The 25,542-nt window shown below is 34.4% G+C and overlaps 1 protein-coding gene, 1 non-coding gene and 1 pseudogene across 6 annotated transcripts in view; 1 reads left to right on the plus strand and 2 right to left on the minus strand.

The window, feature by feature from the left end:
* Positions 1-25,542, plus strand: part of Baz1a (bromodomain adjacent to zinc finger domain 1A) — a 120,250-nt gene that overhangs the window by 12,673 nt on the left and 82,035 nt on the right. For 4 of the 5 annotated variants that reach the window (XM_015491597.2, XM_015491591.2, XM_048798694.1 and 1 more), the window contains one exon: positions 712-990. The exons of the other annotated variant lie outside the window; for it this stretch is intronic. In XM_015491597.2, the coding sequence (XP_015347083.1) occupies positions 712-990 (279 nt within the window). The remainder of the gene's footprint in view (positions 1-711; positions 991-25,542) is intronic. 5 annotated transcript variants of the gene reach the window in all.
* Positions 16,370-18,060, minus strand: LOC107143322 (annotated as a pseudogene).
* LOC125615438 lies at positions 18,031-18,135 on the minus strand. The gene has a single exon (XR_007346093.1). It is a non-coding gene; the product is annotated as a U6 spliceosomal RNA (small nuclear RNA).

Here is a 25,542-nt window from a genome sequence, read left to right on the forward strand (position 1 = left end):
CCCCCCCCACCCCAAAAAAAAAATACATGGATGGACAGAAAGACAGGAGGGTTCAAACTGGAAATAGAATTGTTTTTATTTATTTTTTTCTTATTAGCAATGTTAACAACTCTTATACTTTTTAGTGACTGCTTTTTCATTATGTGAAGTACGATGATTTATTTCACTTTCCTCTATTGTTAGATGCTTATACTTCTCAGTTTTTCACTATTATGTTAAAGAAAAAAATTTATGGCTGAGTACTTTTGCATTGACTAGTGTTTTGGCTGCTTTTCAAGAAACTTTAAAAGGAAAAAGAAAGGTTGAGTTTATTTTCAGTTTGACTCTAGATTTCCAAACTGCTAGAATTTGAAGTCCAATTTTTGCTGATGTGCCTTTAATTGTAGAATATAAATGTCTACTTTAAATATATTTTGTCTTGGGCTTGTCTTAATGTATAAGTTGATCAGCTACTAAACTCTTGTTTGAGTTCTGTGATTCCATGAAAAACTTTGCTTCAAAGGCATGGAAAAAACTAATAAAAGGGGCTGGGGATATAGCTCAGTCGGTAGAGTGGTTGCCTCACATGCACAAGGTGCCCTGGGTTCAATCCCCAGCATCACCAAAAAAACAAAAAACAAACAAACAAAAAAAACTAATAAAGGTATCAGTTTTTAATGTAAAATTTGTAAAATGATAGGTAATGGGTTTTTATTTTTGTTTTTTAATCAGTGACTTTTTTGAACGAACCATTCTGTGCAACAGCCTTGTGTGGAGTTGTGCTGTGACGGGTAGACCTGGACTGACATATCAGGAAGCACTTGAGTCAGAAAAAAAAGCAAGACAGAATCTTCAGAGTTTTCCAGAACCACTAATTATTCCAGTTTTATACTTGACCAACCTTACCCATCGTTCACGCTTACATGAAATTTGTGATGATATCTTTGCATATATCAAGGATCGATATTTTGTTGAAGAAACTGTGGAAGTCATTAGGAACAATGGTGCAAGGTAAAGTACTTTTAATTTTTCCTCTTGATAAGTATATAATCACATTGCTCAAAGGTAAAAAAACAAAAGGGTAACCTGAGGAAATCTTCCTTTGTACTGTCCTCTAGCTACTTTGTTAGCCACAGATAGCTTTGTTGTTATAAAGCTATATACATAAGCCACTAAAAACATGTACATGCATGTGTCTTTGTATCTAAAACATACACGGTATACATTCTTTCCCCTTTTTATAAAATAGGTAACATGATTCTCTATAAACTTTTTCACTAACATATCTCAGGGATCAACCCATTGCTATATAAACCACCTTTCTTAATAATTTACTGTATAATAAATCCCATTTGTGGAAATTTGATTTTTTTAAGCGTAAAAAACTTTTGATAACCATATCTACCTATTCCTCATTATGTTACCTAGTACTTTAAACACAATTGTGTTCTTGATGGGTTTTAGTATTGCATTTAACAAAACTAGACCTGGGTTTATATATTCCTTTTAAGTTTCTCTTCTTTAAAAAAATTTTTTTTTCATGTGGCTTTGTTGAGAGACAGTTCACATACAGCTCCCCCATGTAAAGTATACAATTTAGTGTTAGATCTTTTCTCTTTTACCCATGTCTTCAAGAATAAAGTTTATTTTTCATATAAGAAAATTGAAAGTGATATAATCTATGGCTCTAAGTTGAAAATTGTCATTATTGGGCTGGGAGTATAGTTGGGTGGTAGAGTGCATGTATGAGGCCCTGGATTCAATTCCCAACATCAAAAAAAAAAAAGAAAGAAAGAAAAGGAAGGCTGTAATGTTAAACTTTAGCCGTTTTTGTTTTGTTTTTGTTGGTTTTTTTGTTTGTTTTTTGTGGTGCTGGGCTTTGAATTCAGAGCATCACACCTGCTAAGTAAGTGCTGTAATTCTGAGTGATATCCAGCCCAATTATATTCTTTATTGTTTTATTTGGAAAAAATCATTGTGAGTTTATGCATAACTTTAATAATGTCTTAACTAATATAACATTTAGTTGTTAAATGCTACTCTACATTAACCTTTAAAAAGCTAAGCAGTGTTTATATTAAGATCTAAAATTATTTTGGCAAATAATCCAGAAAGGTCTTTAAAATTATAGAAGCAACAGCTGGGCATGGTGGCACATACCTATAATCCCAGCAACTCAGGAGGCCGAGGTAGGAGGATCCCAAGTAAGAGGACATCCTCAGTTTAGCAAGGCCCTAAGCAACTTAGTGAGAACCTGATCTCAAAATAAAAAATAAAAAGGACTAGGGATATGTAGTTCAGTGGTAAAGTGCCCCTGGTTCAAACCCCAGTACAAAATAAAATAAAATAAAATAAAAATTACGGAAGTCACGTGGTAAGAATTAAAGAATTTTTTTTTATATGTCTACTAACTTTTGGGAATTTTGTTTTTTGTTTTAGAAATGTTAAATAATAGAAACAAAACAAAAAGGGGAGAAACTAATATGATTCCACCAAGAAAATACCCTTTATAAGAAAGGATCACTTTGGGTGATATACTTAGAAAATAGATTTTTGTGTTTTGATCTGTATCACTGAAGGAAATAATAGAACCATGTTTGGGAACCATGAAAATTTTTTTTTCCTCTTTATGGCCACTATATGGTTTATGCCAAAAATGTTTTATAATTTTTAAATCATTGTGATACAGAAATGTTTAACATTAGGAATATAAAGTCCAAAAAAATGTAGCAACTCAGTGTTTTTCCTATAACATTTTTGTTGTTGTTTCTTAAAAATGGGCTTAAAAAAGGTGAAGGTGTTTCTAGCAATTGTAAACTGGGGTGTATTATAGAAAGGGGAAATCTGGGAATAAAAAATTTATTGAATAGGAAATACCTCTACATTTTAAAGAATCTTTTAAATTGTAAAGCATAAGAAATTGGTTATTTTCTGAAAAATATTGAGGCTTAATTTCTGTGTATTTGCCTAAAATTCTCCCCACCTTTAAATACAGCATTCTACATGTATTCTTTTAAAATTTATGAAACTCTTTTTCTAATATAAACTTAGAGTTCAGCATAGAACTGAGTTACTGAGAAGTGCTTGTAAGAACACGAGATTATGTCTTCAGTGTTTGACTATTTGATTTTTATTCAAAAACTTAAGGATGATTATAGTTAATAGAACCACTCCGTAGGTCCTCTGTTCCCAAGATCACTGTGATTATAGGTTCCAGAGGGTTGGGTTTTTTTCCTGAAGGTGGAGGTTGTGGACATAGCATTGGTTCTGGTTTGTACAAACATTTTACTGACATAACCTGAAGGTTAGCATATCTCTCAAAGTTTTTATTTTATTTTTTGTCTTCTTTATGATCTACTGTGAATATTGTACTGCATTACTGTGACAGTTGTAGGTATAGTAAAAATAATAAAAGAAGAGGCTGGGGTTGTGGCTCATTGGTATAGCTCACACCTAGAATGTGCAAGGCACTGGGTTTGATCCTCAGCATCACATAAAAATAGATAAATAAGATATTGTGTCCAACTACAACTAAAGAAAAATATTTTAAAAATAATAAAAATAAAATACTGAGAGATAACGTATGAAAAGGAATTGGTGATGATGACATATAGGAAAGTCATGAATGAAAGAGGGTTAGGTATGGGCTGGGGTTGTAGCTCAGTAGTAGAGCACTTGCCTAGCATGTGTGAGGCACTAGGGTTGATTCTTAGTACTACACATAAATAAAGGTTGACAACTAAAAAAATTTTAAAAAGAGGGTTAGGTAGGAGTTCAGTAGAAAAGGGGACTTAAGAGGGATATTTTAAGCTTAGTAATTAATATTTTTTTCACTCCAAAGCAGAAAGGCACCAGAAAAATATTTAGAAATAATTGAAAACCTCCTTCTTATAGGGCTAAGTATACTCTTATTTGCTTTCCTATGGATCCTGTAAATCTTTCACACTGCCCTGTAGAGTGTGAAATAATAATTTTAAAAGGATATACCATTACATGCCTCTAATTTTTCTGCAGGGTTAATTCAGAAATATTTGAATTTCTCCTTTGTGCCAGACACTGATGTGGGTACTGTAGATACAGTAGTACATAGGTCTTCCATTTCCCAAGCTAAACATATTTGTTGCTTCTCTGATGTGCCAAACATGATCCATGCCTCTAAGCCAAGAAAAGAAAAATTCTAGGCCAAGAAAAGAATAGATCCCTTTGACCTTTCTCTTTTCTTGGCCTAGACATTTTTTTCTCAAATATCAACTTGGTCAGCTCTCTTGACTTTGTTTCTTGGTGGTCTCCTCCACCAGAATGTAAGCTCCAGGAATTTTTGTTGCCCACTGTGTCCCCACTTAAAACGCCACATAATAACTTCAAATAGAGGCACTCTGAAAGCAATGATAGATATATTACAGGGATGGAAAAAGTAGTTGGTACTTGTCCTATGGTTACCAAAGAATGCTGCTTTGGAGGAAATGATATTTGCTCTGAGACTAGAATGAGAGAGAAGGAGCCAAGGAAATCAAGAACTCTGTAGATAGAGGGAAAGGCCGAGAGGCCTATATTGTTCTGGCTGCTATATAGTGAAGTGATTGGAAGGATGTCAGCAAGGAAACCCTAGACCAGTTTGGGGGAGACTTTTCTGGGGCAGATAAGGCCTTTGATTTATATGGTAGTGGTGCAGATGAAGAGAATTGGATGGGTTTAGTTTAGTTGTTTTTTTTTTTTTTTAAATCATACTTGGAATTGAACTCAGGGGTGCCCTATCACGAGCTACACAACCCAGCCTTTCCTTTTCTGTTTTTTTTTTTTTTTTTTAGAAAGTCTTGCTTGTTGCCCAGGCTGGCTTCAAACTTGTGATCCTCCTGCCTCTGCCTCCCAAGTATCTAGAATTATAGGCATGTCCACTGTGCCAGGTGGGTTTAACATATTTTGAATGAGAAGCTCGTGGGATTTATTGATGGATTAAATGATAGGTTGGGCAGGGGATTGTAGGGGAAAGGAGGAAATCCTGAATGGCTCCTCAACTTTATGCCTTTAGTAGATGGTACAATTCAGAAGCCTTAGTGAGTAATATTATGAGAATCTAGCTATCTTTGCTTTCATCTCAGACCTGGTTATTTTCTGATTACTCTTTTTTTTTTATTTGGTTTAATTAGTTACACATGACAGTACAATGACCTTGACATATCATACGTTTGAATCAGATGAGATATAATTTCTCATTTTTCTGAGTGTACAGGTTACAGAATCATATTGGTCATGCAGTCACATATATACACACAGTTGATTACTTTTATTTTGACAAACAGACATGTTGTGAAATCAAACAAGTTACTTAGGTTATTTATGAGTCCTCTTACAGGCTAGATCCTGGGCTGGGTGTTGTGGATATGTAAAGGATTAAGATACCATTGAAGAGTTTAGTCAAGAAAGACAAACATGTAAACTTGTTGATGTTATGAAGTAATTCAGGAGTATCCAGGTTCTTTGACATTGAAGCTAGGCTTGGGGTCCTGAATATAACAACAATGAATATTTTAGTCTTTTAACCTTTGCCAAATCTGATACTTAGTGTAATTTGTTTTTTGTTTTTTTTTTTAAAGAGAGAGTGTGTGTGTGAGAGAGAGAGAGAATTTTTTAATATTTATTTTTTAGTTTTTGGTGGACACAACATCTTTGTTTTTGTATGTGGTGTTGAGGATCGAAACCGGGCCGCACACATGCCAGGCGGGTGCGCTACCGCTTGAGCCACATCCCCAGCCCTACTTAGTGTAATTTGCTTGTTCACATCTTCTTTCTTTTGTTATCAATGTTTGTAAAGAGATACTTATTAAATACTAGCACTTTTAAGTTCTTTGCTATACTGCTACAAGTGTTTTTCTTTTTTTTCATTTTTTGCTCCTTAAATGTTCAGTAAATATAAAAAGAACTTTTTAAAATAGTATAAAGAATAATTATACAATTAAGGAATAAAGAATAAAAATAAATGTTCATATATTTACCATATGATTTTTTGTTGGTTTGTTTTGTTTTGCAATACTGAGTATGGAACCCAAGGGCATTCTACCACTGAGCTATACCCTCAGCCAAGACAAGGTTTCACTAAATTGCCTGGCTGGCTCTGAATTTGTAATCCTCCTGCCATGGCCTCATGAGTAGCTGGAATTATAGGTGTAAGTCACTGTACCCAGCCCACATGGTTTTAATAAAGTAAATTTATCTTTGTCTTTTGTTATAGTTTGAGAAGTTATAAATTTTTAGTTTTATGAGAGACAGATAAAGATAGTAAAATGTCTAGAATTTAGACTTAATACTGATCTTGTTGGACAATGACATCCTTTTAGGTTATTTTGAGATTAAAATGACTGCGCATATATATGTGTATGTGAGGTACACATTTAATTTATTTATTTAATTTTATTTTTTTCCTTTTTTTATTAGCTATTCATGATATTACAGTGATCTTGGCAATTCATACATTTGAATCATTTGGGTACAATTTCTCATTTTTCTAATTGTACAGATTGCAGAATCACACTGGTCATAGAGTCACCTATATACATACAGCAATCATAGTGTCTATTCTATTCTGCTGCCCTTCCTATCCCCCCTGGGGCACACATTTTAAATCTCCATATAAATAGAACATAGTGGCATTTTATTGGGAATTAGTGTTGTTATTGACTTGAGGCTTATATGGTTCTTAATATTTTTCTCTATTATTGACTAATTTGTCTACTGGAAATTATATTTTCTTTTATAACTAAACTTTAAAGATGACTTATAAGTTCTTTACCTTATCCTAAGTTGTTGTATATATATAGTCTTGTCCCTTTACAATACTCTTTTTACTTAAATTTTGGTTAAAATAACTTTAAGATGTTAATTGGCCTAAGCTGACTATATTGGAATTGTGCCTCCCACCTATGTAACTACCTATATAACTTTTTGGCAAGTTATAAAACACCAGTTTTTCTCTCCTTGATTTCTTGTAAAGATTTTATAAAGTAATAGAGAAATGGATAAGGATCATTTTTATGTTGAATTAGTTGGCATAGGTACTCTGTATCTGCTCACCACAATATTTTGTTTTCTCCCTTTTTTAAAATTTTTATTTATTTTTATTTTTTAGGTATAGATGGACACAACACAATGCCTTTATTTTTATGTGGTGCTGAGGATTGAACTTGGGTCCCGCCCGTGCTAGGCAAGGTGCTCTACCGCTGAGCCACAATCCCAGCCCTCTGTTTCTCTTTTTTAAATATACTTTTAGTTGTAGATGGACACAATACTTTTATTTTATTTATTTATTTTTATTTGGTGCTGAGAATCAAACCGAGTGCCTCCTACATGCTAGGCAAGCACTGTCCACTAAGTTGTAACTCCAGCCCCTGTTTCTTTTTTTTTTTTTTTTTTAGCAAATTATTTTTTCAATATTTTTTGGTGGTTTTTATAATTTTTTATTGGTACATTATAATTATACATAATGGTGGGATTCATTGTTACATATTCCTACTTGCACACACATTAATATTCTTATTTTTAAATTTACTTTTAAGTATCCCCCCCTGCCTTTTTTTTTTTTTTTGCTTTCACAGTTTTATAGATTTGGCACTTCTTCCCCTACCCTCAAGACTTTCTACTTTGAAATAAGCAATCAGCTAACATTTTTCTAAAAAGTCCTTTGTCAGACTATTGCTATTGCTATTGCAGAGTAGTAAAGAAAACCATTGATTTTTTTGGCTAAGGTAGGTGAAAGGAAGAATGATTTGATTCTTTACTCTCCCCATCCTAATAGCTACCTGCCTTGTCTCCCAGATGTGTTCACATTGGTTTTCTACTTCATCAGAGCCAATGGAAGAAGTGAGAGGACTGGGGGCAGTCTTGTGAAACAAATATCAAACTGAAAATCACTTTTATTAATTTTTTTTGGAATGAGGGGCGGTACCAGGGATTGAACTCAGGGGCACTTGGCCAATGAGCCACATCCCCTGCCGTATTTTCTGTTTTATTTAGAGACAGGGTCTCACTGAGTTGCTTAGTGCCTTGCTGTTGATGAGGCTGGCTTTGAACTCTTGCTCCTCCTATCTCAGCCTCCCAAGCCACCACGCCTGGCAGGTCTGTTAACTCTTTTTTTAAGACAGATACGTTACTTAGGTGTTTTTTAATTTTTATTTTTTGTAGTTGTAAATGGGCAGAATTATTTTATTTATTTTGTGTGGTGCTGAGGATCAAACCTAGTACCTCACATGTGCAAGGCAAGCACTTTGCCACTGAGCTACAGCCTCAGCCCCAGGTCTATTAATTCTTAAATACTTACCAGATGCTTTGTGTATACATTATATCAGTATGTATGAAGCAAGAATTCACTGTCTCCATTTACAGATGAGGAAACAGGAATCCAAAGAAGTTAAAGATTTTTTAAAAATTATTCAACATATATTTATCTCCAGTCATTTGCTTGCACTGTTCTTAACACTAGAGCTACAGCAGGAACAAAACAAAAGCATGCAGCTTCCATTCCAGTCTTAAAAGTCATAAATGATAGATTTAAATTCAATTAGGACTGACTTAGAATTTTAATTTCTTTCACTGTATGCTTAGTTTGGGGTTCTAACATTTATTTTTTATTGGTACTGGGGGGTTGAACCCCGGTGTGCTTTACCACTGAGTCACATCTCCAGTCTTTTTAATTTTTTATTTTATCACTGAACCACAACCCCATTTCCAATAATTTTAAGGATACATACTGGGGAGTGGTATACTTGGATCATCCATACATTTATATGGTGGTTCCACACTGAGTCTTTTGAGGAACCTCCATACTGATTTTCGTAGTGGTTGTACTAATTTGTACTAATTTACAATCCTACCAACAGTATAAAAGGGTCTCACTAAGTTGCTTAGGGCTTTGCTAAATTACTGAGGTTGACCTTGAACTTGTGATACTGCTGTCTCAGACTTCTGAGTCACTGGGGAGATTACAGGCATTTGCCACCTTGCCCAGCTCTAACATTCCCCCCCCCACATTTTTTTATTGGTGCATTAGAGATGTACATAATGGTAGGGTTTGTTGTTATATATTCATACACGCACACAATATGACATTATAATTTAGCCAGTATCACTCTCCAGCATTTATTTATATTCTTTTTTTTTTTTGGTAGTTGTAGATGGACATAATACCTTTATTTTATTTATTTTTATGTGGTGCTAAGGATCGAATCCAGTGCCTCAGATGTTAGGCAAGTGCTGTACCACTGAGCTATAACCCCCGCCCTGTATTCTTTTTTTCCCCACATTTTAAAAATTTGTGCATTATAGTTGTTCATACTGGTGGGATTTGTTGTTATGTGTATATCTAGCAGTACATGCACACAGTACACACATAATAATGTAATTTGGCAAATATCACCCCCCAACACTTCCTCCCTCTCTTTTCATCTCTCACACTTTGGTCCCTTTCCTCTACTGATTTTCCTTTGATTTTCATGAGATCTGCCCCCACCTTTCTTTTTCTTTTTCTTTTTTAGCTTCTGCATATGAGAGAAAAACATATGACCCTTACCTTCTGAGTTTGGCTTGTTTCACTTAACATAGTGGTCTCTAGTTCACCCATTTTCCTGCAAAAATAATTTTATTTTTCTTTTTAGCTGAATAAAGTTCCATTGTGTATGGCTGAATAAAACTTCATTTTTTTTAATCCATTCATCTGCTGATGACGCCTAGGCTGGTTCCATAGTTTGGCTATTGTGAATTGTGCTGCTATAAATACGGGTATGCATGTATCACTATAGTATGATGATTTTAATTCTTTTTTAAAAAAATATTTTTAGTTGTGGATGGACACAATACCTTTATTTTTTATGTGGTGCCTGGAATCAAACCCAGTGCCTCACACATGCTAGGCAAGCACTCTTTATCACTGAACCACAACCCCATTTCCAATGATTTTAAGTCTTTAGGATACATAGTGAGGAGTAGTATACTTGGTTCATCCACCACATTTATATGGTGGTTTCACACTGAGTCTTTTGAGGAACTTCCATACTGATTTTCGTAGTGGTGGTTCTAATTTGTACTAATTTACAATCCTACCAACAGTATAAAAGTGTTCTTTTTACCTACATCCTCTCTAGCATCTATTATTATTTTTACTCTTGAAGACGGCCTGTTCTTCTATATTTATTAACCGTTTGTATTTCTTCTTGTGAGCAAGTGTCTTTATAATTTATTTGCCTATTTATTAATTGGGTTTTTTTGGGGGGAGTGTTAAGTTTTTTTTTTAGTTTTTTATACATTCTAGACATTAATGCTCTGTCAGATGCGTAGCCATCGAAGATTTTCTTTCATTCTGTAGGTTCCCTCTTCAAGTTCCTAATTGTTTCCTTTGCTGTATAGAAGCTTTTTATTTATTAACTCTTGGCATTATTTCCAGATCTTTAGGGATTCTATTGAGAAAGTTGTTTGCCTGTGCCTATATGCTGGAGTGTTGACCCTACATTTTCTTCTAGGAGTTATAGTTTTTGGTCTAAGGTTCTACATCTCTATGGCTAAGGTAGCAAGTAATTTAAACTCTGAGCTTTAGTCTTTTTTCATCTATCAAGTGAACCCTTTCTTTACAGGGTTGCCTCACAGGATAAAGTGACACGATGAAGGTGAATATTTTTAAGTTGTATTGTATAATATTGCTATTTCATATCAGTATCTTGTTAATATTTGAATGTCTTGATTAGAGGCCATAGAGTTAGTTTCTTTCCTTTCTCTCTCCCTGTTTCCCTTCCTGGTGTCCTCTCCTTCCATCTTTTCTTCCTTGAGATATGAGGATTTAAGAATAAATTAATAATTTCAGTATTTTGGAAAGATGTTTATTTATTTAAGGCAGTCATTGTAACATTTGTGTGTGGTCTAGAAAATGACACATAAGGAGATTTTAAGGCATCTGGGTTTCAGTTAACTTCATAATTTTCTTTTTAACAAGGCTGATAATCATTGTTTAATAATGGGTTGGAAGGATGATGAGGTAGAACACAAAAACATGCATGATTCACCCATGTTCTCTTTCCTCCCTGGGACCAAAGTATTAAATCGAGAAAAAGGAGGTAGAAATCATACAATAAATAAACATTTTATACTCATTATATTGAATCATCATTTGAGAGAATTAGAGTTTGAGAGAATCTGAAAAATTAACTCAATATAATTATGCATTTGGTGATTATTTATATTAAAGTGGGCTTTGGGCAACCTATTTTCAGACATTTTTATAAGTAGATTTTCAAACAGGACTAATTTGTGCTGTTTTTCTGCATAGTGGCAACCTGTAACCTCATCCACTTCACCAGTTCTACCATTCTTTGTATCTGGAAGGAATCTCCAAATATCCATTGAAATGTTGATTTTTGTCAAGAGTCTATGAAAGTCTACATTTTAAGCCACACTAATGGCTTTGGGATATGTATTAATTCCATTTAGGGTAGAGGTCCTAATATGTGCAAGAATAGAAAAGACAGAATTATATCCCATCTATGTATGACATATCAAAGTGCATAAATGCATTCTACTGTCATGTATAACTAAAACAAAAAATAATAAAAAAACAAAAAAGAATAGAAAAGGTATTACAGAGAAGAGAGCTTCTAAAATTTTGTCTACCTGAGGGGTTAGCACCCCTTAAAGATTCTATATACAGCTATGGTAAATAATCTCCCATTTTGCTAGAGTACAGACTTCTTAACAGTTCAAATTCTTTGGAACACAACTGTGGACCTTAATGTTAGCTGAAAATCTAAGATTGAATAAGAAAGTCACTGCCACAACATCCATGTGTTTTATTTCCGATTTGACTATAAAAGCTACTCAAGAGCCTATTGTCCTAAGTCTTGTACTAAAATTGAAAGATTAGTGTTGTAATTATCAAGTTGTTTGTGTTCCTTTTGAACATTTTTTTTCTTTTTTTGTCACAGGGAGAGCTTTTGTCAATTTTGCATACAAGTATTTGTGTAACTACCACATTAAGACTGTAGATAATATATGAGAATGAATAAGAGTCTTTTCCTGTATAGAAACTCAAAATTTAAAGGAGCTAAGGATGTTTATGAAGGACTAAAAGAAATAAAGTGTTATAAAGGCATAGTTAAGATATTATGGGAGTGGAAAGAATTCAAAGCAAATATGAAGCAACAGATGGCAAAAGATACTTCTAAAAGTAGGTATAGTGCCATAAGAAGTGGCACCTAATAGCAAAGAAGGAGTTGGACTACACATTACCTACGTAAGTATACTGGCCTGAATCAATGTATAACTTGGTAGCATTAGAATACATTGCAAAGGGGGACTGGGGCTATGGCTCTAAGGTAGTGCACTTGCCTAGCATGTGTGAGGCACTGGGTTCAATTCTCAGCACCACATATAAATAAAAAAAATAAATAAAGGTCTGTCAACAACTAAAAAATAATTTAAAAAAGAATACATTGCAGAGGGCTGGGATTGTGGCTCAGTGGTAAAGCGCTCACCTAGCATGTGCAAGGTGCTAGGTTCGATCCTCAGCACCACATAAAAATAAATAGAGGTATTGTGTCCCACTACAACTAAAAGAAAAAATTAATAAAATAGAATATAGCAGAACCGAAATTATGTCAACACATTTATTGAGCTTTTCCTGTGTGCTAGGCAGTGTTCTAGATGCTTTCTAGAACACTGCCTTCTTTTTAATTATCAAGATAGGTGACTCATAATATTCAGAAATGTTATATTGTTCCACTATCAAGAGTTATAATTTTTTTTATATAAATCTACTGAACACACTTGTGTGTGCCTATAATCCCACCTACTTAGGTGGCTGAGGCAGGAGGATTTTGAGTTCAAGGCCAGTCTGGACAATTTACCAAGATCTGTTTCCAAGTTTGTGTGTATATGTGTAACCTTTTAAAATCTGCTTTTTTTTTCTTATTAAGAGCTTTATGTATATGAGAGAAAATGAAAGGTATAGAGTTCATTTCCCAAATGCCCCTTTCAGAAATAATCACTGTCAAAATTGAATATATAACTTCAAGTTCAATTCTTATATGAACTTTGAAAAAAAAATGACAAGCAGCCTTTTCATTTTGTAATGGTGTAGATCTTTTCTCATATTAGAATAGAGATGTGTACCATTTCTAATTGGTTTTGCTTGAAATGGTTTTATTGGTTCCTAAAAACCTTACTTGGAAAATTGCCTTTCTGTGAAGATAGTTTAAATTACTCTTTTTGTTCTGCCCCAGGTTAGTTCTCTTGAAAATAATAAACAGCTTTTTTGAGGGAAGGATGGAGTTCTTACTATGTTGCCCAGGCTGGTCTTGAACTCAGTATGCTCAAATGATCCTTCTCTCTTAGTGTCTCTCGCTCCTTTTTTTTTAATATTTATTTTTTAGTTGGACACACTATCTTTATTTTATTTATTTTTATTTGGTGTTGAGGATCGAACCCAGTGCTTCGCACGTACCTGGTGAGCGCTCTGCTGCTGAGCCTCAACCCCAGCTCCCACCTTAGTTTCTTAAGTAGCTGGGATTACGGACACATGCCACTACTTCTGGCTTGAACTTCATTTTCTTTCAAATAATGTTTGACCATGAGCTGAATAATAGAGCTTTGACCAGTGTTTGTTAACTCAGTAAAATGGCAAAATTATATTTGCACTAAAGAGTTTAATTGATAGCTTGGTTTTCCCAAATATTATCTTCATATTTTTGGATTTAAAATTTAGACCATTTAATCTAGTCAAGAAGAGACTATGGTTCAATATTGCTTTTAGAACTACCTTGGAAAATAAAGATTATAAATTTTTTAATTGTATAAACTGATAATAATGTTGGCATCAAATGATTTCAAATCAACAGAGCTCTTAATTGTTCTCAACTATTAACGTACATTCCCTCTGGACCATCTATGTTGTATTGGTAGAATGCTTTAAGCAATTTGCACTAATAAAGTAAATTATTAGTGTAAAAAGTCCATGGACTTTTTATCTTTGGAATCTTTTATAGTATTATCTTTAAATCAGTTGATGAATCATAATTAAAATGTATTAATATTGAGGACAAAAGAGATACCAAATAATTGATAAGATAAACATAAAAGATATATGTGAGAAACAAATAGTTATTTTGATTTAAACATTTAAACATGTGGATGCCAGTGACTAGGTCCAGATGTGATTAATCAAGAAGTCTTTGGAAAAGGGTTGACTAGAAATTTGAAGGAGAAAAAAAACACATAGATTAGCAGAAAGGGTTACAAGAATCAGGCTTATTATTTAGGATCTTATTTAGGATCAAAGGTAGTACATAGAATTTCTAACAATACATATTAGTTAAATTTGGGGCTGGGGATGTGGCTCAAGCAGTAGCGCGCTTGCCTGGCATGCATGCGGCCCGGGTTCGATCCTCGGCACCACATACAAACAAAGATGTTGTGTCTGCCGAAAACTAAATAAATAAATATTAAAATTTCTCTCTCTCTCCCTCCCNTGCTGAGGATTGAACCCAGGGCCTCGCACGTGCTAGGCAAGCCATCTACTGCTGAGCCACAACCCCAGCCCCCACAACCCCCTTTCAAATATCTTTTTATGTATTTATTTTTAATGTGGTGCTGAGGATTTCACCCAGTGCCTCACATGGGTGAGGCAAGCACTTTACCTCTGAGCTGTAGCCCTAGCCCATGAAATATTCTTTTGTTTTTTATTTTGAACCATTTAAAAATATATAAACAAGCCAGGCGTGATGGCATATACCTGTAATCCTAGTGGCTAAAGCAGCAGGATCAAGAGTTCAAAGCCAGCTTCAGCAGAAAACGAGAAGCTACGCTTCTCAGTGAGACCCTGTCTCTAAATAAAATACAAAATAGGGCTGGGGATGTGGCTTAGTGGTTGAGTGCCCCTGAGTTCAATTCCCACTACCCACTCCTCCGCAAAAAAAAGAAAGAAAAAAAAAATATAAACATTCTTAGCTAGAAGGTCATACAGAAACAGGTTGATGGACTGGGGCTATAGCTCAGTCGGTAGAGTACTTACCTTGCATGCATAAGGCCCTGTGTTCAATCCCTAGCACCTCAAAAAAAAAAAAAGTTGTACATACTCCTGGTACAGAGGAAAATCTTGAACAAGAGTTGTTGTAGGATAAAACGCCTGAGATCCCTTTTTTACCCAGAATCTCAAGAGTATGGCATGCAAAGGTGGTGTGGTATGGTGGAAAGAGCCTTAAAACAGTGATTGTAATAGTTAGCTTTTGCTGCCTAACAAACTACACTCCAAAATTAGTGCCTGAATCAGTATTCTCATAATTCTATGGTTGCTATAATGCTTTTATGCTTTGTGCTGACCTAGTTGAGCTGAGACTATTTAGGTCTTACAGTCTAGGATAACTTACTCACAAATCTGGGGCCTTAGACTAAGGATGGCTAGAGTCTACTTTAATGTGGCCTCTCATTTTTCAGGAGGCTAGCCCAAACTTGTTCCTAGGGTGGTAGAAATGTTCCCTGGTCCATGTTCTTTAGTGTTCCATATGCTAAAGCAAGTCACATGAGTAAATCCAGGGTAAATGTGGGAAGGGATTAGAGAAGTATGATTCAATTCAACAGTTAGAGCAACATGCCATAGTGGTTAATATTCATTAAAAGCCTGGTGTAGTACCTGGCATGTAAAGCACTCAGTAAATGTTTAGGTTCCTCCCATACTTAGAGTAAGTGAATATGCCTACTCTGGTGAATTATTTCTAGGCAGTCTCTAATTCTCTTATATCATAGTCATTGTTCTTGAGGGTTTCCTATATGTTGTTTTAAGATATAACAACACCAGTAGACTTTTTTCTCCCCAGTCCTGTGGATTGAACCCAAGGTCTCCCATGCTAGTAATATACATATATACATAGTATCCATTACTTCTCTCTCTTGGGGATTGCACCCAGGGGTGCTTAACCACAGAGTCATGTCCCCAGCCCTTTTTGGTGAGACAGGGTCTCACTGAGTTGCTTAGGGCCTTGCTAAATTGCTGATGCTGACTTTGAACTCTATCCTCCTGCCTCAGCCTCCCAAACTTCAGCCTCCCAAGCCTCTGGGATTACAGGCATATGCCTCCATGCCTGGCTACTTTCATCTCTTATTGATTTATTTCTCCTATGTGGAATGAATACTCTTGGTTGGAGTTAATATTTTCTTCATGTTTATTGTTAGCATTTTAAACAAATTTTTCCATTTTCAGATCATTATAGGTTCACATGCTGTTGTAAAATAATTTTCTACAATATTATCTTACAGATTTATAGTACAGTGTCACAACAAGGATATTGACGTTGATGTTGAGATAATCATGAAACAGAACATTTCTATTACTATAAGACTCTTTTGATCTTTTATAGTGATACCCACTTCTCTCTTGTTCCTATAGCCTCTTGGTTTTGTTTTGTTTTGTTTTCCAATGCTAGGGATTGCCTTTTTAAAATCGTAAATCGTTAAACTTACAATTTATTCTTCAGATTTTCAATTTTCTGGAACAGATGTGAGACTTGAAATTTGTATTGCCAGTGATAATTTTCATATTTGAAAATCTTACTCAGCTTTTATTTATTTATTTATTTATTTTGGTTCTGCCATATTTATTTGTTTTTTATTTCTAAATATTTATTTATTTTTTGGTTGTAGTTGGACACAATAACTTTTTTTAAATTTATTTTCATGTGGTGCTGAAGATCAAATCCAGGGTCTCGCACATGCTAGGTGAACACCCTACCACTGAGCCACAACTCCAGCCCTCTGCCATATTTATTACATGACTCTTGAAGTATTTGATCCTTGCTTAAAGGTAGATGATATCCACATTTATTTGAGGGGAGTTGTTATCTTCAGAAATCTTTTTGTAAATCACTCTTCTTGAGAAGTTCTCCTTTTTGAGATTTTTCCAGGGTTTCAAGCAACTGTTCAGATGTTTCACATAAGATGCTAGACTGGCCTTCTTATGATCTTTGGTTCTGTGTTTGATATCAGAATCAACTTCAGTCTCCTCTTTTTCATTAATGAAAATGACATCCAATTCATGGCAGATGGAGCTTATAGTTGGAATAGTGAGTGGATCAACTGATCCACTTTCTTAAATTGATATACACAGAAATGTGACCTGTTTTAGGATGAACACTAAAAGAGCTCTTCAGTAAGTGATTGATTCTTTCACTAATTTTGATATCCAGCTGTGGAAAATAGTACTGGAGCAGAATCTCCCACTCTAGCCAGGGTTCACATTTTCATTTTTGATATTTTGATTTGTGCTGGCCACTCTCTTCAATTGCTTCCGTTGCTGAAGTGAACTGTGAGACTTTTGGAAGTCTTTTTTGAAGATTTTCATGGAACAAGGAATTAGGAACAAGGGCTAAAATCTTATCCCAACTTTCTGTATTTTCAAGAGTATCATGATCAACCAAGGCATTTTCTTCAAAGTATTTTAAAATTATGTTTATAGATTCACCCTTGGGTGAATTTTTTCATGTAGGTGAACTTTCTTTTTTTAATATCTTAACTGTACTTTACAAGAAGCAAATACTCAGGGTGTGGTGGGGAGGTTGTGGCTCAGTGGTAGAGCGTTTGCCTAGCACATGTGAGACACTGGGTTCAATTCTCAGCATCACATTAAGAAATAAAATATCGTGTCCATCTACAATTAAAAGCTGGGGCCTCAGCTCAGCGGCAAAGCACTTACCTAGCATATATGAGGCACTGGCTTCGATCCTCAGCACCACATATTAAAAAAAAAAATGAACAAATAAAATAAAGGCATTCTGTCCATCTACAACTACAAATTTTTTAAAAAAAATTTAAAAGTATTTTAAAAAAACCCCTCAAATACTCAACTATTCTAGAATGTACTGCAGAGGATAGCTTTCCAACTCATTCAACCCAGACCCAACAATGAACACTTCACCTTCCAGAACATACTCAGAGTTGAGGCTTAAATCCAAAGTCCTCCTTTAATGCTCAGTTGATGATGTGGATGGCTATTGTCATGAGGGTCCAGCACTTTGAACATATGTCTGCAGAAAAAATATGGAATGCTTCACGAATTTGCATGTTATCCTTGCTTAAGGGTCATGCTATACTCTTCTCTGTATCGTTCCAATTTTAGTATATGTGCTGCTGAAGCAAGCAACAGTTCTCTAACTTTTAAAATGAATTTAACATAGACAAAATCTGTGTAAAGCAATTAGTGTTTATAAAAGACCTACCATACCTAATTGGAGATTACTTTTTCCTATCACCTGGGATTTGAATTGGATACATATAATAGAAAAACTTTTAATTTTTTAAAAATTTTATTTATTCTAATTAGTTATATATGAGAGTAGAATGTATTTCATTTCAAAAACTTTTAATTATATAAGCATAATAGAATTTGTCTCTATATAAAGTAAGTCCAGAAATCTATAGTATAGGGCTAACATGACAAGACCAGAGCCAGCAAGAACTCAGACTTTTTCTTTTGTTTATTACAACCATATTGAGGTCCTTGTTTTCTTTCTTTAGGATAGTATAAGATAGAGGAAAGTCAAGAAATCTCTTCCTATCAGCTCTTCATATTAAGACCTGTTTGATTGTTTAGAAATACTCTTTTGTTTTAGATACTTTTTTTTACACATTTATTTATTTTTATTAAGAATGAAATAAACAGAACTTTCTGGAAGAGTGGAAGTTCACCTTCCAGAATTATATAATCCTTTCTAGAGACATTGATCATTAACATTTTTGTATATATAATTATGATGTTGTCTTATTCATTTAATACACTTAAAACATGCCCAAATACATAGTTTAAAAGCAGAATAAAAATAGTTTTAAATTTTTGGTGGGATCACTTAATAAGAAATCTACCCCCTTAAAAAATTTAAGTATACTATTGTATTGTAAAACCATAGGCAAAATGTGTTACAGCAGATCTCTATTACTAATTTATCTTTGTACTTGTCTAATAGCAACTCCCTGTTCTACTCTCTGCTTCATTGAATTTGAATACTTTAGCTATCTCATTTAAGTGAAGTCATGCAACATTGGTCTGTCAATGACAGGCTTATTTCATCTTACCTAATGTTGTCGAGGCTTATTCACATTGTCACATATAACAGTGTTCCCAGAACAACCCAATCCTTGTATGTGAGAACTATCCTCAAAGTGTCATGAGACCAAAGAAAGAGGAAATCAGATCCAGGATTGCACAGAATGTAATTTATTGGTTCGTTTACTGATGGAAGTGTGGCCTGTGGGTGACAGCAAGACCAATTAGATCTCTGCAATTTGAGTTAAACAAAACTGACTATATCCTACCTGCAGTACACTTGGTTTATCTTAATATCAAAGAGTTAGGGACAACCTTGGAGCTGAGGTCTGGTTGTAAAGCTCCACCTACCACACTAATGGTTTTGTCTATTTATAATTTGCTAGGAAACTATGCAGGAAAAACTAGGTAAGATTACTCTGGGGTAATTGTGGTGGTTAAAATACAAGATGGCTGTAATCATGTCTAGCTTAATCTATACAGACAGTATTTTCTTCTTGTTTATAGCTGAATATTTCATTATACACAGGCACCACATTTATCCATTCATCCATTAATGAACACTTGGATTGCTTCCACCTTTTGGCTATTATGAATTATTATGAATAAGTGTTTTAGATACTTAACTACCAAAAATATGGTAGCTTTTCATACTTAATGTTTTATTATCTCTAATATTTATTCATGGATCCTGTATCCATACAGCAAGGTTATCATATCTTGCATGTTTACATCAGACTGTTAGGCCGACATAAAACTGAGCTTACAAACGCTTGAATAATTAATTTGAATATACTAGTTGGGATTTTAGAATTTTTGGTAAGTTCTAATTAATTGGTTGATGTTTCATCCATACTAATCAATATGGATTTTAAAGATAATTTTGGAGCCCAAGGAGTTTAAACAGAATGCTAATAATATCCAGATGCTGAGAACTAATTAGAAATATGTGGGGTTTAATTCCATTTACTTTGCATTTAGAATTTTCTTGATGAATATTTTTATTTGTACTGTGTATCTTTTAATAATGTGTTTTTGTCTTCATAAAGAATCTGATGATTCTTGTTACAATATTCAGACTCATAATGGGTCAAATGTCTATTGGAGAAATAAATTCCTCATGAATTTAATTATAGTAGTATTAATAAGTCTATAAAGAACCTTAGAACAATTCAAAGTGAAATATTCTTTGGGTTACGCTGATTAATTAATCTAAAAAGTGAAGAATCATAAACAAAGCAGTCTTTTCTTGACCTCTTCTTCCCAATGACAAGTAATCAACATAATTTATAGTCTTTTTGTGTGAGATAGGAGACTTCGTTGAGTGGTCTGGTTTCTTCCATTTAAAATAGGTATTACAAAACTTCTTTTTTTTTTTTTTAGCTCAACTTCAAATTTACTTTGTTTCTGCATTTAAAGTTTAATTATCTAAGTGCAGTGTTTATTTAAATGTATTTTAAGTTGTAGATGTCACAATATATTTGTTTTATTTATTTTATTTATGTAGTGCTGAGGATCAAACCCAGTGCCTCACAGGTGCTAGGCAAGTGTTCTACCACTGAGCTACATCCCCAGCCCAGTGCAGTGTTTTTTAATTAATGTTATTTCATCTATATTGCAAGAAAATAAAAGGTTAATGAGGCAGCACAGAGCGGGTAGGAGTGCCATAGGTTTAGCTATCCATTTTAAAAAAAAAAACAAAAACTTATTTTTTAGTTTTCGGCGGACACAACATCTTTGTATGTGGCGCTGAGGATCAAACCCAGGCCGCGCACATGCGAGGCGAGCATGCTACCGCTTGAGCCACATCCCCAGCCCTAGCTATCCATTTTTAAAGTTCCAAATGTGGTGGGAAGTCTCTTATCTCAAGTAGATCTTCCCAGGCTTCTTCTGGTCTTTCTCCTTAACTTCTACCCCAAATGCCTTGTAAAAATTCTGCATGTGTCTCAGTTCTAGAATGTGTTATGATTTGCTTTTGTTTTAAAAAGAGATTTATTTATTTATTTATTTTAGTTGTAGTTGAGCACAGTACCTTTATTTTATTTATTTATTTCTATGTGGTGCTGAGGATTGAACCCAATGCCTCGCATGTGGTAGGTGAGTGCTCTACTGCTAAGCCACAACCCCAGCCACAGAGTTTTTATGTTGAAATGTAAATTAGACAATGAGTATTAAAAACATCTTTTTAGTGGAAAGATGTATATACCATTCCAGAACATTCTTTAAAAGGCTGCTTCTAAGTCTAATTGTCACTGTTACAGATTTATGGCTTAATTTATGTCAATAAATTACAGACTTTTAAAAAGATAGAATACATAATTACCTAACAGGTTTTGATCTGACTTCCTATAGTTTTTCCTCTTTAGAAATGCTGGTTTATTTCTACTAGCCAGTGGTGAAAGTCAGACTACAGGTTTTTTTTTTCTTTCTCTTTTCAGTTGTAAATGGACACAATATCTTTATTCTATTTTTATTTTATTTTTTTTATGTGGTGCCATGGACCGAACCCAGTGCCTCATATGCATACTAGGCAAGCGCTCTACCACTGAGCCATAACCCCCGCCCCAGCCTATAGTTTTTTAGATAACATTTCCATTTGCTACAAATGTAGGTTTGGTAAGTGGTTTTCTCAAACTTTATTGTTAGAACAACAGCAAGTAAAAGTTTCTTTCTTATTGTAGTAAACAAAAATTTTACCAATTAAATCATTTTTTTAAAAAATTCTTTAAATTTTAATTTATTATATATGACAACAGAATGCATTACAATTCACATTATACAAATAGAGCACAATTCTTCATATCTCTGGTTGTACACAAAGTAGAGTCACATCCTTCACATCAATTTAATCATTATTAAGTGTGTTGTTCAGTGACATTCAGTGTTGTGTAACCATCACCAGTATTTCCAGAACTTTTTCATCATCCCAAACAGAAACTCTGTACCCGTTAAGCAATAACTCCTCATTCTCCCCTTCCCCCAACCCCCTTATGAGTTTGCCTATTCTAGATACTTCACATAAGTGAAATCATATAATTGTTCTTTTGTGGCACTATTATCTAATAAAAATCTACTAGCTTCCCAAAATTAATTAGCTCTAAATAATATTGTTTGTTTTTCTGGAATTTTATGATTCTGTTTATTTTGGCAGTAACAAAAATTCGTCTTAGAAAAAGAGGGGAATTATCAGTTTTTTGAATTGATGAAAAGATTAAACAGCTAAGTCTGAAATGGGCAAAATGCAGCTAAGACTAATGAAAAACAGGAATAAGAGAACCCTTTGCATCTCCCCTTTCTTCCCTCTTATAAGCTTTATCTTCTGCTGTACGCTGGCCCTCTTATGGCAGGAAACATGGCTGTCACTAGTATCAAAATTTTATCTTATAGATTCCATGAGAGGGACTGATTTTCACTTTCTAGATTCTAAGTTTTAAAATCTTGGAAAAGATGTATTAACTCAACAAAAAGCTTCTTGCGCTCTATCACCTAATTCTGTCCACCCTTTTAATTCTGCCCAGCACTACTAATAGCCATGTGGAAGAGTTAGGTAGGGTATGGTAAAACAAAGTTTCTAGAAGAACAGAGTTAGCAAATGGACAGGCAGTCTTGTGGATGCCCATGATATATTAAAACTTATTTGTAGTATGAGATGACCAAATGAATGATGTAGTGAGCAAAGTCTCTAATCTTGGACTATTTTTTCTGGTATTGAGCACATTAGGTATTTATGTGATTAGGATATTCTTAGTTAATAAAATCTCCTCTAGATTGCTAATTATAGAAGTGTCATAGATGTAATTCCAGAGGGTTCTCTCTTTTTAAAAATTTTACTTCTAACTATGTCTTGCTTTTGTCTCACTTTAAGAACATTTTCACCATCTGCAAAAGAAATCTGTGCCTATGAGCACATACTATGTATTGCCCTTTAAGTTCTCTTCCCCAAGTTCCTGGCATCCACTCATCTACTTTCTCTCTGAATGTATCTGTTCATGTAAATGAAATCCTACAATATATGGTCTTTTGTGTTTGGCCCTTTTCATTTAACATAAGATTTCAAGGTTCAGCAACAGAATAGAATAGACAATATGATTGATGTATGTGCATTCCATGTATGTATTATATATCAAAATACATTCTGCTGTCATGTATGACTAAAAAAAAATAAAAATAAATCGTATAGTTAAAAAAAATAAAATTAAAATAAAAAAAACAGATTTCAAGGTTCATCCATTCTGTAGTATGTATTATTATTTCATTCCTTTTTTATTTTTGGCTAAGTAATATTCCATTGTATGGATATATACCATATTTTAGTTATTTATCAACTGAAGAACATTTGTATTTCTACTTTTTGGTTATTAGGACTAATGCTGCTACATTCATATACAAATGTTTGTGTGGATATATGTTTTATATGTATTAGATGTATACTTAAGTGTGGAACTGCTAGGTCATATGGTAATTTTGTTTAACCATATGAGAAATTGCCATGCTTCTTCAAAACAAACTTATAATTGTGACTCTTAGAGATGAAATAGATTTTTTTTAAATGACTAAATTATTAGAAGTTAGGAGGGAGTCAGTTATATAGAGCTGAGATGAAAACACCCAGGGAAAGTATATAACTATTGAGAAATATACAATACACTTTTGGTAGTAAGAAATAAGAACCAGTCAAAAGCTGGGTGTGGTGGTACATGCCTGTAATCCCAGTGATTCAGGAGCCTGAAGCTAACCTCACAAGTTCAAGGCTAACCTTAGCAACTTAGTGAGATACGGCCTCAAAATAAAATATTTTAAAAAGAGCTGGGGATGTGGCTCAGTGGTTACACGCCCCTGGGTTCAATTCCCAGTACTTAAAAAAGAAAAAGAACCTGGCAAAGAGGGAAAAGGTATAGCGGTAGATATATAGGGAAGGTATAGGACATTTTTAGAAAAAAAGGGAATAACAATGGTTTACGGAAGATAGAACTAAGACAAGACTGTTAGCTTTGTTAATCAAAAGATCAGGGACTTTACCAATCAAAAAATAATAAAGGAGCAAAAGGAGGATCAAGAGAGAGAGGGGGAGGGAGGGGGAGGGAGAGGGAAAGAGAGAGGGAGGGAAGAAGGGAGAGAATAGGAAGAGAGAGGAAAGAGGATATTGGGGGGACTGAAGTCAAATTCCTTGTGTATATGTTTTTGTCAAAATGAACCCTATGTATAATTGTAATGCTCTTTGATGGGACTGGTTCTTTTGTAAGATGACCAAAATTGTGAGGGTTTTCAGAGGGTAGGGAAGTGGAGGGACCATATAAACTACATATTCAAACCACCTGCCAGTAAATGGAAGAAGAGGAAGATATCTAGTATATGAAAAGTTTTTTTGTTGTTGTTGTTGTTGTTTTGGTTTTGGTGGTACTGGGCATTGAACTTGGGCACTCTACCACTCAGGGTCTCACTAAGTTGCTGAGGCTGGCCTCAAACTTGTAATCCTCCTATCTCAGCCTTCAGAGTCACTGGGCTTTCAGGTATGCCCCACCACAACTGGCCAAAAGTATTTTTAAGACTTGTGAAGACATGTGAGGAAGCTCTGGGAAAGGAGACACAGCACTAAAGAACATATTATATATTGATAGGAAGAAGCTATAAATTTATTTTTTTAGCCAAGGAAATGGTCTTTGATAGAAGCAAAATATATACAGATGTAGGTTTTCTTTGCTTGGCTTTCTCCTTGCTGTTTTGACAATCAGTGTATTTCTACACAAGGGGATATTTATTCAGATTCTCCTCTTTGTTCTTGCAGTCATCTTTGGCTTCAGCAATGTCAGTTTCCAATGAGTATTAGAGAATTGGAATCTCTAGAAAGCTGGAGAATGGATATAAGTTTTCCAGGGTATTGAATACTATGTGGCTAGCAGAGTAAGGCTAAAAATACACAGGAGATGAAACAAGAAGAGTGGTATAGGATGAAGAAGAGCCCTTTGACATAGTAATATGGAGAGTTATGATAAATATGGACATTTTGGTATTGAAAAGAAGAAAAGTCAAAGATCCTAAGTCAAGATCTTTTCTCTGCTTTTTTAACATTAAAGAGCTGGGGGCAGGACAGGGACTTGAGAAAGAAGAAGGTTTCAGAAATCTCTTTGAGAACCAACAAAAATGATACTAACCATAATAATAAGATCCTAACCTTGAATTCACAATGGACTTGTGGTTTCGAGGCAGGAAATAAAGAAGTTGGAATAAGAGGGAGTGTGAAGAAAGCAGGTGCCTTTTTTTCTTGCACTGAAAATTGGCACAGTAGAAATGGGATTCAGGAATATTTTAGATGTAGTGAATGAATCTGAAGTTGCAGTCCATAAAATCTAGATGGAATGTGCAGAGTAAAAGAAGCCAGATTAGGTTTTGCAGTACAGTTCAGTGGTAGAACTTGTTCTTAGAATTTATGAGGCCCTGGGTCAAATTCCCAGAAATCCCCAGCACCAAAAGCAACAACAACAACAAAAAAAAAAAAAAAAAAA

Source organism: Marmota marmota, unplaced genomic scaffold (genome assembly GCF_001458135.2).
Source record: "Marmota marmota marmota unplaced genomic scaffold, marMar, whole genome shotgun sequence".
Taxonomy (NCBI): domain Eukaryota; kingdom Metazoa; phylum Chordata; class Mammalia; order Rodentia; family Sciuridae; genus Marmota; species Marmota marmota.